The sequence below is a fragment of the Corylus avellana genome, chromosome ca9, assembly GCF_901000735.1.
Source record: "Corylus avellana chromosome ca9, CavTom2PMs-1.0".
In the NCBI taxonomy this organism is placed as follows: Eukaryota; Viridiplantae; Streptophyta; class Magnoliopsida; order Fagales; family Betulaceae; genus Corylus; species Corylus avellana.
Genome location: NC_081549.1, coordinates 19,059,984 through 19,072,424, shown reverse-complemented (window position 1 = coordinate 19,072,424; position 12,441 = coordinate 19,059,984). Strand labels below are relative to the sequence as shown.

The following is a 12,441-nucleotide window of genomic DNA, read 5'->3' as shown; positions in this document are numbered from 1 at the left end:
AATGTTTCTACCTACGTTCATATTGTAGAAATACATAATGCGGAATAAAAATAATACAGAAAGAGAGAAAAGAGAGAAAGACACATAAATTAAGATAGTTCGGCATATAGTCTACATCTACAATTAAAGTCTTAATAGGCTACATATTTCCTTTAATGATTTGACAGTTACATAAGATGCTTATTTATACAGATCAATAACCAAAGCCTCTCTACACTTAAGTAATGTGGGACAATCTCAGTTTGCATATTCTCTAACGCATAAGACCCTTCACGTCAAGAACAAACATAGAACAAATTTTATAACAATTATATATCATTTTATACCATTAGCATTTATTTAAAAAATATTAAAGCAATTAATAATCAAAATACGTGTCAGAATTCTTCTTGTATATCTTAATATAAACCAGTATAGAATAGCATTTCATATATTTCGCGTGTGTCCATCTGCTTAATCCTTTCATGTCAGTTTAATTTTTAGATATTATATATGGTTAAGATATTTGAGATAAAATACCTAGTAGATATATATTGTGTCTTCTCTTTTTCCTTTTCAAAATATTTCTTGCTTATGAAAATATAGTAAGATTTTTTCCCAAGAAATAAGTATTCCTTCTCAAATTTGTGGATGGAATGGCTATTATTGGGTGAAGAAAAAGTATATATAAAAGCCATCTGATCTTATAATATATACTTTTTTAAATCATTCATAGAGCAAATTTTACCTTCAACGCTTTATGAAAAGCAAACCCCGGGATATCAATGGCCATGGACAATAGTCCTTGATGATAATCATTGTACAATTTATGCGTCGCCCTGAAAGTAGAATCACTAACAGAACCCATGAAAATGCTTATCACGACCTTGAAGGTAAGCATCTTCATTTCTGTGAATAACTCAAATGGCTTGTTCATGCTAGCAAATTCATCCAAGTAATTAATCACAACATCCTCTATATGTTTGATATACATTGCTAGGGCTTGATGTCCGTTGATGGGATTTGCGATTATTCGCCGTAGACGCCTGTGTTCTATGTTTGATGTATTGTGTAGGGATTTTCTCCCTGCTAAAATATTGGCGGATTTAGGATAACCAAGTCCGAAGGTTTCATCATTTGTCAAAACACGCCGACATAATTCAGGCGTACAAACGATGATACTTGGACAACCAAACAAGTGTGTTTTGTAGATGCCAGTCTTCCCAAATCTGCATATCCAACTTAACATAGATATCAGTTTGTGATTCTTTTAGACAAATAATGGTAAATTGTACAAATGAATTAAAATATTGAAGAAATTCATAATAAAATGGAAAATTAAATAGAAAAGGGGGATAAAGAGAAAAATAGACACAAAGATTTATGGGTGGCTAAGTGTTAAGACACTTACGTCCACCACTAGAAAAGGCCTGATAAGGCTATATTGTGTTCTTATTCTTAATATTTACAATACAAAGACTCCTATTTATAAAAGAATTGAGATTGGTGAAAAGAAATTCTTTATTTTTTTTTTTTGCTGAACCAAGATCTAGTTTGGCAAGTATCACAATATGTTCATGAGATTGCCCACCAGAACCGCCAGAAGAAGAAAAACAAGAGTCGACACAGCTATTAGAGATTCAAAACTGATGTAATAAGCCGATGGCTCTAATAGCATGAAGAAACTCATAATAAAATGAAAAATTAAATGGAAAAGATGAATAAAGAGAAAAATAGAGACAAATATTTATGGGTATAGTTCGAAGTTATATACCTACGTCAACCACTAGGAAAGAGCCCAATAAAACTAGGTTGTGCTCTTATTCTTGATGATATTTATATTACAAAATACTCCTATTTATACAGAGATACAAAGATTTAGTAATATAGTTGAAACAAGTAGTTTTTAAATGTTCTCTTAAATTTTGTCATAGCCAGTCATGTGTTACCATTGCTTTCCTCTTATCATGCTGTAAATTAAATAACTCACATATATAGCTCATCTAAGTTTTGCTTGAATCCTATTCATACTCAAAATAAAAGTAGACAACTTAAACATAAACATTTAATACTCAGGTATCCACTCTCTCTTTTAACTTAAAAGAGAGAGCTTAAATGATCTTCTCCAGTCCAACTTTTTTAAAAATCAACCAGTAGTTCCATAGGACCCACTGATCCAATGATTCAATGTAAATACGAACACAATTAAGAGAGAGAGGGAGAGAGAGAAAGAGAGACCTGGAGACAAGATTATAGATGAAAGCATTAGGGTTACCAGATCTTAGAGAGTTGATGAGAGGCAACATGTTCCCAAGAAAAGGCCATCCCAAATCACCTGGAGGGAGAGAGTATACCATTTCTCCCACCCTGCCAACATAATACCATTCGTTCACTCTCTTGAGAAACCAAAATACAAAAGCCCATCCACTCAATAAACCTGCAACAATCACCCACAAGAAATTCATCACCACCATCTTGAATTTTCTCTCTTCCTCATCCACAACATGCACTCAAAACTATAAATAGTGGTGCCAAACCGTGAGCTTTCCGGCCTTTTTTTTGCCGCCTTCCTATGTCGCCAACCTCTCTTACTAAGAAAGGGGCATCTTTGCCGTTACTATTCTTGTTTGTTTGTAGCCGTTACTATTTTATTATTATTATTATTATTTATATAAGTACCGTTACTATTCTTGTCTGTTTGTACATGACTTTGCATGCCCCTAGCTGAATTCCCATATGCCTAGTTCCATTTTTTTTTTTTTTTTTTTTATTGAAGTATAAATTATTTAGTTTTACCATCTCAATTTCAAATGTATATATAGTTGTTCGTTACGAGTAAAGTTACTAGCATCGAATCATCCGAGAAGAACTGGTTGGTTAAAATTGAGGGGCAAAATTGTCAATTTTTAAGTGAAATAGAGAGGATCTTATTCCCATCCTCCCACGCACTTTCTTCTTGTTCTCCATTTTTTTTTTCCAGATAAGAAGTTTTAATTTCCCAAAATATTTGTGTTGACAAATTTTATTGCCATTGTCTATCTTGAAATATTACATATAGATAGAAATGGTGAGAGAAGAATTCATATCTACCCTTATAGCTATAAAAATGTTAACTATAAGAATGTTTTCATTTTTCTTAAAATTATGATGGACAAGAAATTAAAAAAAAAAAATTAAAAGAAACAAGGAGAATGGGGCGAAGTGTCTGGTTCTATTTTAGAGAAGACTCTGCCATAGGAAATTTGATATCTTTATTTCAAACTATCTATTTCATTGTCAGTATCTAAAATTTGTGTATCTAACCGTGCATGTGAGGTTAACGTTGGCATGTTTTTTAAAAATAAATAAATAATGTAAAATAAAAATCAACACTATTAGATGCACTTAAATATTGACCAAGAAATTGATAAAATCCTTGTTCAGTAGATGTTTGTCCAAATGGTTATATCAAGTTGGAATGGGTCAAGTTATTGCTACCTTATTTACAATGTGTCCCAAAGCCCCCAATATGCCACGCAGGCCCAATAGAACTCTTCCATTCTTTCCCACCTCTTCAGGCCTTACTTAAAAGAGGCCCAATTCCCTCTCAAAAGCCCATCAACCAATTCCTTCTCTTGAACAAGCCCACAGATTCAACTCAATCATCCATCTTTTCAAAAACTCACAAGTGAGCCTTTTTCCTTCAAGAACATTCATTGGTGAATTTTATATATATATATTGCTCTCTTAAAAAAGGTTCAAGCTGTATAAATTTCAAATTAAATATAAATTGTGAAAAATAACAAAAGCAAAATATTTTGCGGTGGTTCGGACTTAATGGCCTACATTCACCATTGAGAATTGCCCCTTAGGGTATACATTGTGCTCTTATTGTTTTGAATGATTTACAATACAATACAACTATATGTACAGAGGAAATGATTAGATAATGATTTAATATATACCAACTTAAGCACTATATTCAAACAAGATTGTCTTACCTCTATCTCTTCAATTTCCCACATAATGGGGATTTTTTTTTTTTTTTTTTTTGGGCACGCGGGGATAGTTAAGTTGAATACCATAATTCAAAAGTGTAAGTCCTACAAATTTAATTATAGATTTTTAAAATATGAAAATTGAGAATGATGGAAGAAAAATGAGAGAATACAAAATAGCATTTCTTCTACTCATTTGAATTTTAAAATAAATTATAAATTATACAAATGGTAATCATTAAATCATGAAACTATGCTATGCATTAAATTTTTATACACTAAATTCATTTTTCATTTAAAATTGAAATGAAAATGAGCTATTTTTAATAAAAATATATATTATCATATTATTTTAAATTTTAAATAATTAGACAATTTATATGAAGGATAAAAAGACTTATTTTCATTTTCCTTCAAATAGAAAAATCATATTCCCAACTAGTCACAAATCACAATGCACAATTGCACATGAATGCTTTCTTTTCTTTTTCTTTTTCTTTTTTTTTTTTTTTAAAAAAAAAAGCATCATTTTCCAAAAGAATCATACGTCTAGGAAAGGCGGTGCTAAAAGGGTCGAATATCTTGAAAGGGATTTTGGATGTTTCCCTTTCACCTAACCAAATTTGGGAGAGAGAGAGATATGGGTCTGAGTCAGACGACTGAGATTAAAGGAGGGAATTCTATTTTTTGAGCTTATTTAGGATTATGTATGAGAAATAGAGAGAGAAGTTTTAGGTAAAAGTTTTATTTTTTAAGTTTTTGTCAAAAATGTATTTTCAATTATTTTTAGTTTTTTAAACCTTTAAAAACGCTTTTATTTTTTATTTACCAAACGAATACTTTTTTTTCAAACGGACTTATTGAGTGTTAAAAGCACTTTTAAGCTCCTCAAACACAATCCCAAACAGATCCTTAACCCTTTCTTGATCGATTTTTTTTTTTCATTTTAATAAGTAATTTTTTACTTAGAATTTTATTTTATAGTATTTAGCAACAATATACAAGTAATTATGTATGAAAAAAATTTAGAACCAGCATTTATTAAAAAATGAAAGAAAAAAAATGATACATAGAATCAGCTTAAAAATGTTTTTTTTTAAAAAAATACTAAATAATGTTTTTGTTTTCAAATAAAAGAAAAAAAAATGGTATAAAAATGATGAATAAATAAAGGGAGGTATTCCATTCCTCCTCAGAGTCGCTCCCTCCCACTCTCTCTTCACCGATCCCAATAGGATCTGTCAGGCTTGCGTCGTAACGTGGAAAGACTAGCATACTGATAAGGTGTACATACGTACGACGCCAGCTGGTCCAGCCAATGGTCGATGTATTGTGGTCGTTTTTTGTTATGGTGGATGTAGCTAGTGTCCAACGGTGGACGTGGAGGTGGTTCGTAGGAGATCATTAGTGCTTTTTCCATTTCCACCACAAAAACCTTTTCAGAGGTGGGCCTCACATCGGAGATCAGGCAGGATCTCCCTCAATTTTACCATATGCTCGATGTGTCAAATCACTCCTTTTTATTCCAACCATGCCCTTCACTATCCTTTTACACATAAAAATTATTAAAATATTAATTAAATAATTAAATTTATTTTTGTAAGCCCCCCATATATTTACCATGCTTATAAAATAATAAAATTATGCTTGGTAATGTGTTTTGTAGGATTTTTTTTTTAAAAAAAATTGTGTTTTTAATGTTTATTAATATTTTTATTTTAAGAAGAGAAAACAAATATTTTAAGAAAGTGAACATTAGTAATATTTCAAAACAAATAATTTACGACGTTCTAATGTTAAACATTGCAATACCAAAAAAAAAAAAAAATGTTAAACATAGCTCTTGATAAGGGAGTACAAGTGTCCCCAAGGGGTAGCTCAATCGGCTGTGAACTCCGCCTCATGAAGCGAAGGTCACTAGTTCGAATCTCCCCTCCCCCTTCCCTTGTATGGACATGTCAAAAAAAAAAAAATAAGGGAGTGCAAGTAAAAACATTAACCATCAAATCATTGCCTTCAAAAATACTTTCTCCATTGTTGGGTAATGATAAAAGGGCACCCCAAACCAAGGATTGTTATGAAGGCCATTGAAGACAAAGCCCACATTAATTAGTTATAAGTCCATGAGGAAATAACAGAGATCCGGTTGTCTAAAAAGATTAAAAAAAACATGTTCCAAGAGAACGTGGTCAAGCTTAAAGCGTTAAGCCAAGTCACGTGTTGAATAAACGTGCCCAAGCTAAGAGCACCAATCCATGTTCTGGATGAATGTGACCGAGACTTCAATAAGACCCCATAATCCCACGATTTGTCACAACCCATGATCCTATTATTCACGATTTCAGCATCATTCGCATTGGACTCTTTGAAAATATGGGGCAAAGAATTCAGGGATTACTATTCGACTATAACTACTACTTGATATCTATAAAAAGGAAACTCCAATCAGGTATCTGACTAATTACACTTAAGAATTCTTTTGCTTTCTCTCGGTGAGAGACAGTTAACTGACTTAGATATCAAAACTATTTTTCGCCGGCATACTTGGTAGACTCTTATCCTATTTTTATTTTTCAAATTGCACCTCTCGAATTGATGAGTCAGCCATCTCGAAAACTGTCTCAACATCCATAAATAAAACTCTTCTTTAATAAAAAAAAAATTCTTAATTATTTAATTAATATGATATGTAACAATACTTAAAAAAAAAAAAAAAAGCCGAGGTGAAGTTCAGTAAATAGATCATTGGGTGGAGGGGCAAAAGAGGAATACGAGGGAACGTAGAGAACTACGGGTCTGATGGGAGTGTTTTTTGTTCTGTGAACCCGGAATTTAAAGAGAGAGAGAGAGGGAGGGGGCGGGAGAAAGAGAAAGGGACCCACCACGTCCAACAGAGTGAGAGAGAAAAAGAGAGGCGAAGGAAAAAAACCGACGTAACGTATCACTGAGTCTCTGCGCGCGCTTCTGCGCGGACCAGAAGGTCGCGTCTCCATCAGATTCGTCTCCTTGTGCCGTGAAACGCGGACTACAGTCCCCTCCACACCCACTCAGTCTCTGGGCCCCACCATCCACGTGTCACCCCGAACCTCGAACACCCCGCCACCTAATGATGGCTCCAGAAGATCCTCCTTCTCCCCTCTCCTCTCCATCCACCCAGGTCGATCCCCTACGCTCTACCCTATCCTCCCCCCCTCTCGTGATTTTCCTTTTATTGATGACCACCTGTTCTCCTATTCCCCGCTAGGCTTATGCAATCACCGTCCCCATTGTTGCTCATAGGTTCGTAGCCTGTGAGCTACATAGACACAAAGAGCAACTCTTGTCTCTACTCTAAATGTGAGTCTGTGACGCAATGGGGATCAGAATTTCCTCGGGGGCCACCACCATTCTTTCATCATCATAATCACCATCATGATGATTTCTCGAACCAACGGTTAGAGATGCTTCCCACGCCTCTGTGGTCAACTCTTTTTCCCCCTCCACCTTGGGCCGTTGTCGATCACAAGGGCGAAAACAGGTTCACGAGTGGGCCGGCCTGGGGGGGGACCACGGAGAGGCGTTGGGGTAGAATTTTTTATACCTAACCCGCTAAACGCCACGTGCATGGTGTGGCCCGCTTCCCAATAATGTAACTGGCCGTACCGCTATTTTTTTTTTTGTTTTGTTTTTTTTTTTTCCCTGACCCAGGTGGCGTCAACGATTGAATTTAGCTGTGCTTTATTACTGAATATGACAGCCTTGTAAGGATAAAAATCACACGTATTAAAGGGGCGTAAGCATGTTAGTAGAGTATTTATGTTAGCCCCAAACAGAAAGCTGCGAAAGGACGGAAGGTGGCGCATTTTAAGCGCTGAAATCGAGCGTACGCCTCTGGAACATTAATGCACCCATCTCGCTCTCTTATCCTACGCTCTTATGGTTTCCTATTTAGCTTTATGCACAGTATAAATGTAAGGGGGGTATTGGTGGAGGGGGTGAAACGAGCACCGGAGCTTACGGTAGCAAATTCCCCGAAAGACGTCAGCGTTGAGCTCTCTCTCTCTGTTTGGCCTCCTTTCCTTCCCATTCGCGTGCCCTGCTTTTTCGCGCACTGTCAGATCTCTCCATCTCTTTCTATATGTGTTGTCTTAGCTTTATCGCTCTTTTTGGTATAGTCTAATCTTCTTCATTTCTTGCTGCTCTCTCTCTCTCTCTCTGGTCCCATTTACTGTGCTCTCTTTCTCTCTCGCTCTAGGCTTGGGATATTTTCTCGCTCTAGGGTTTGAGTCTTGAGCGTTTTTTCCAAATTCTATATTCTGTTTTAAAGATACGTCTCTGTTTCATTGAGTTGGAGATGCGTCGACGACGAAGCGCGGTTCTGTGTGGTTAAGAGGGAATGTAAGCGTCGTTCTGTAGCTGTTTTGTTCTTTTTCACTGGTATCTGGTTATTGTTGTATTTTCCGTTTCGATAAATGTTATAAGTAGTTGAACTTTTGCTCTTGATATGCCTAAGAAATTTGGGTTTGTTCTGGTTTTCTTTCTGCGTGCTGTTTGGTTGTTGAGAAACACGGTCGGGGAAATTTGAATATAAGCTGTGTTGAAGCATAGGGCTTAATGGGCTTTGCCTTTATGTTGTTCTGGACCAAAATACCACCTTACAAAATATCTGGCTACTGAGTAATTGAGTTTGATATTTGCCTTTTCGTCCTCAATTATTGCTTCAGCTAGATCCCATTTCGGAATAAAGTTACTTTTGGGTGATGATTATTAAGTATGGTTGTGTACGTGGTCAAGCGAACTTTATGTAATGTCTCGGATTAATATTTGGCTTATCTCACAGGGTAGCTTCTGGCTTTGAAGGTATCCCGCTTCTGAAACAATTTGTTTTGCTTTAAAAAAAAATTATTTACTATTGGAATAGCTTCGATTTTAACCTGGTTGTAATCGTTTTTTTAATGAAAAATCTCAATTCATTCTGTTGCTAAATGATTGCAAATCGTTCCTCTCGCTAAATAATCTCAGTATTTTTCTTTAGATAATTGGTATATAATCTCCATAGTTAATTTACTTAATAAATGATGTCAAGGATTTTCACTTGTCGAAAAGAAATGATATTATATATTCTCCTTCTTTGGTGAGTTCCTCTTTCTTCACGGAGATACTCTTGAATATTCTATTTGGTTTGTAACTTTTTATTTCTTGAAATCCCAACACTGTCACTTTCTGGTTGAATTGAGTCCAACCCATGTAAGGATTATGCGTCATTACGAATTTTGTGCTGTAGCTCTAAAAATGCTGTATTTCACAGTTCATCCCGGATTTGGATTGCGGGTTTGTATTCGAAATGTTTGTTTTTCTGTTTCAAACTCATATATTTGTATTGCATTCTCGTGTATTCGATCCGTAGGCATGAGGATATTAGATATTTAGAATAAGTAATTGCTATGCTAACTCAGAACTGTATTTCTTTTGCAGTGTTTTGATTTGCCTATTTATTTATTTCTTCTTCTGTTCCTTATGTTTCATGATAAAATGAAGTTTGCAATGTTAAATGTATGACTTAAAAGTTGAAAGTGAAAGTGATTAAGGTTTGTGGTTGACTCGCTGATAGATGATAACCTCTAGAAAACTGTGATGCCACATCGATACTATTTTTACAATTGTCTCACTATAACATTGTCTCTTACAATAAAATTCTGGGCATATATGTGAGAGTATTAACTAAAATTCTGGCAAGTTTGCCTATTCTTACCGATGCATATCCGCTTGTATTGACACGTCACAGTCTTTGATGAATTTCCAGCTTGCTGCTGATGTGTGAAGTTACTGCTTATTGTACTGCTGATTATTGGGTACGATATTGGTAGAATTATTGGGTACGATATTGGAACTTAGCATGACAATTGACCCAACTTGTTTGCTAATTCAGTCATTGCGTTAGTGAGTTTTCTCTGTTATATATTTTTGTGTTTTTTATTCTAGCATATTTTTATGTGACATTTTCATACGTTGGTTGTTAGTGTTGCAGGTAAGGGGTAATTAGTTTTATGAAGTAAAGTTATATTTTGCACCATGATGTGCACTGTCATTTTGATTTGTTTGGCCGATGTGTATATGAGCTGAACTAAAGAAACAGAAGAATTCTATCTTTCTTTTTTAGAAATCTGAATACACTTGTCTTACAAGTCTGATTGGTTTGGGCATCATATGCGACTTTGCCTGGATCCTTGTCTATTTAAGTTTGAGGAGATTCTAAACAATTGTTGGATCGGTTGTTCAATATCACTCTGTCTAGTGAAAAGTGCCCCAACTTTTGTTCAATGAAGAAAACGCGTCTCTATATTTCTGTGGTTTTTTATTATCAGGCATCTATAAGGAAAAATGAAAGCTACAGAATTTCCCATTGATCTATTCACAAACATATGCGTTTGTACTTGTTTTAGGCAGGTCATTAATTGCCACTTTAAGCTTTTGTACCCTTAGTCGCTGCTGACCTTTTCTGATACAAGAATCCGTTGTGAAGGGTACAAATTACTTGTTCATTCCTTTAGCGTGTTGTAGGTTCATTCCTAGCTGGTTCTATCTTTTGAATTGTATGTTGTTCTGTTTATCAGTTTTATCTTCCCGTTCTAGGAGTACTTTACTCTTATATATTAATGGATAATCTGTTTCTGGAGCTCTCATATTTCATATTTTGAAAAATTTCCAGATACATTATGAGGAGCTCAAGTTTGAGGCAATGGGCAGTGGAGTATGCATCTGGAAATGAAGGAGAGACAGCGTTGGAGAGCTGAGGAGGACGCATTGTTACGAGCATATGTCAAACAATATGGCCCTAGGGAGTGGAATCTCGTGTCACAGCGCATGAACACACCCCTAAACAGAGATGCCAAGTCCTGCTTAGAAAGGTGGAAGAACTACCTCAAACCCGGCATAAAGAAAGGATCCCTCACTGAAGAGGAGCAGCGTCTTGTTATCCGCCTTCAAGCCAAGCATGGCAACAAATGGAAGAAAATTGCAGCTGAAGTCCCAGGTCGTACTGCCAAGAGACTAGGCAAGTGGTGGGAAGTGTTTAAAGAGAAGCAGCAAAGGGAGCAAAAGGAGAATAACAAGGCAGTTGACCCCATTGAGGACGGCAAGTACGATAGGATTCTTGAGACTTTTGCCGAGAAGTTAGTGAAAGAGCGCGCCACCCCAGCATATCTCATGGCCACTTCCAATGGAGGTTTTCTTCATACTGACCCACCTGCCGCTGCACCTGCTTTGCTACCTCCATGGCTTTCTAATTCCAACGGCACCTCCACAGTTAGGCCGCCCTCCCCTTCTGTAACCCTCAGTCTCTCTCCCTCAACGGTTGCAGCCCCTCCCTCGATCCCATGGTTGCAGCCTGATAGAGGAGGACCAGATAATACCCCTCATGTTTTTGGCAATTTGCCGCCTCAAGGGTCAGTACCCGGTTGCGGAGAGAGCATGCTGATATCTGAACTAGTGGAGTGCTGCAGAGATTTGGAAGAAGGGCACCGTGCTTGGATGGCGCACAAGAAGGAAGCAGCCTGGAGGTTAAGAAGGGTAGAGTTGCAACTGGAATCGGAGAAGGGATGCCGGAGGAGGGAAAAGATGGAAGAGATTGAGGCAAAGGTGAAGGCTCTGAGGGAAGAGCAGAAGGTTGGTCTAGATAGAATCGAAGCAGAATACAGGGAACAATTGGCAGGACTAAGGAGGGATGCAGAAGCCAAGGAGCAGAAGTTGGCTGAACAATGGGCTGCAAAACACTTGCGTCTTACCAAGTTTCTTGAACAGACGGGCTGCAGACCCAGGCATGCTGATAATGGCCGATGAGGAAAATCCATATAGTGGGGTGTGGGTTGTATCATGTTTGTCTAAATCCTATGCTTGATCATGTTGTGTCCATTCTCCTCTTATAATCTATTATAGCTGTCTCTTTATCTTTACTGTCTACTTATTGGCTGGACCGACTGAATGTAAGGCAGCATTTGCTGAACCTGCACTACGTGCATTTTTTCCTTCTAGCTGTATGATATACTTATATTCAATTGTTGCTTGAATCTTTTTTGCCTTTCATTTTCCTTTATTCTTCTTCTATTTTTCTCTCAATCCTCTTCTTTTGCAAGTTCATGCTCTGTATAAAGCCATGTCTTCATCCAGATTTTGGACATGGCTTGTAAGGAGATCATTGACACGTTGCTTTGTTTGTTGTCTTGGGAAATATGGGAAATAGCATTATTATGCTTCATAATTATGATTCACTAACAAAATCCTCAAGCCTCAAAGGTCTCTTGTCTTGACTCCCTCCCTCAAATAATTCAACATTGACTCCCCTCATCTCCAACTGCACATGGAGGGTTGGATGAGGTTGTGTAACCCACAACGCAAAAAATCAGTTGTAGTAAAAAACAAAAAAAAACGGGTGCTCAGGAAAAAAGATGTTGGAGTTGCTGTTTGTCAAGTGCTGGATTATTACACTGTTTTGATCATGCTGGTTATC

The 12,441-nt window shown here is 36.5% G+C and overlaps 2 protein-coding genes across 4 annotated transcripts in view; one reads left to right on the top strand and one right to left on the bottom strand.

Moving 5' to 3' along the window:
* LOC132162420 (beta-amyrin 11-oxidase-like) overlaps positions 1–2,453 on the bottom strand; it is a 10,621-nt gene extending 8,168 nt beyond the window's left edge. The window contains exons 1-2 of the mRNA XM_059572661.1: positions 2,218–2,453; positions 728–1,208 (exon numbers count right to left, since the gene is read on the bottom strand). Of these exons, the coding sequence (XP_059428644.1) occupies positions 728–1,208; positions 2,218–2,453 (717 nt within the window). The remainder of the gene's footprint in view (positions 1–727; positions 1,209–2,217) is intronic.
* A 5,328-nt stretch (positions 2,454–7,781) lies between these two features.
* On the top strand, positions 7,782–12,001 carry LOC132191505 (transcription factor AS1). Of its 3 annotated transcripts, none has more exons than XM_059606553.1 (2): positions 7,782–8,104; positions 10,645–12,001. In XM_059606553.1, exon 2 carries the CDS (start codon positions 10,689–10,691, stop codon positions 11,772–11,774), a length of 1,086 nt encoding a protein of 361 aa, XP_059462536.1. In that variant the 5' UTR covers positions 7,782–8,104; positions 10,645–10,688; the 3' UTR covers positions 11,775–12,001. The 3 variants fall into 3 exon arrangements, with proteins under 3 accessions (XP_059462536.1, XP_059462535.1, XP_059462537.1); XM_059606552.1 differs by having other exon boundaries at positions 7,782–8,333; XM_059606554.1 differs by lacking the exon at positions 7,782–8,104 and adding an exon at positions 8,398–8,795.
* Positions 12,002–12,441: the final 440 nt, after the last annotated feature.

Excerpts from the sequence above, each read along its gene's own strand:
- LOC132191505 (XM_059606553.1), top strand. The coding sequence starts at position 10,689 with ATGCATCTGGAAATGAAGGAGAGACAGCGTTGGAGAGCTGAGGAGGAC.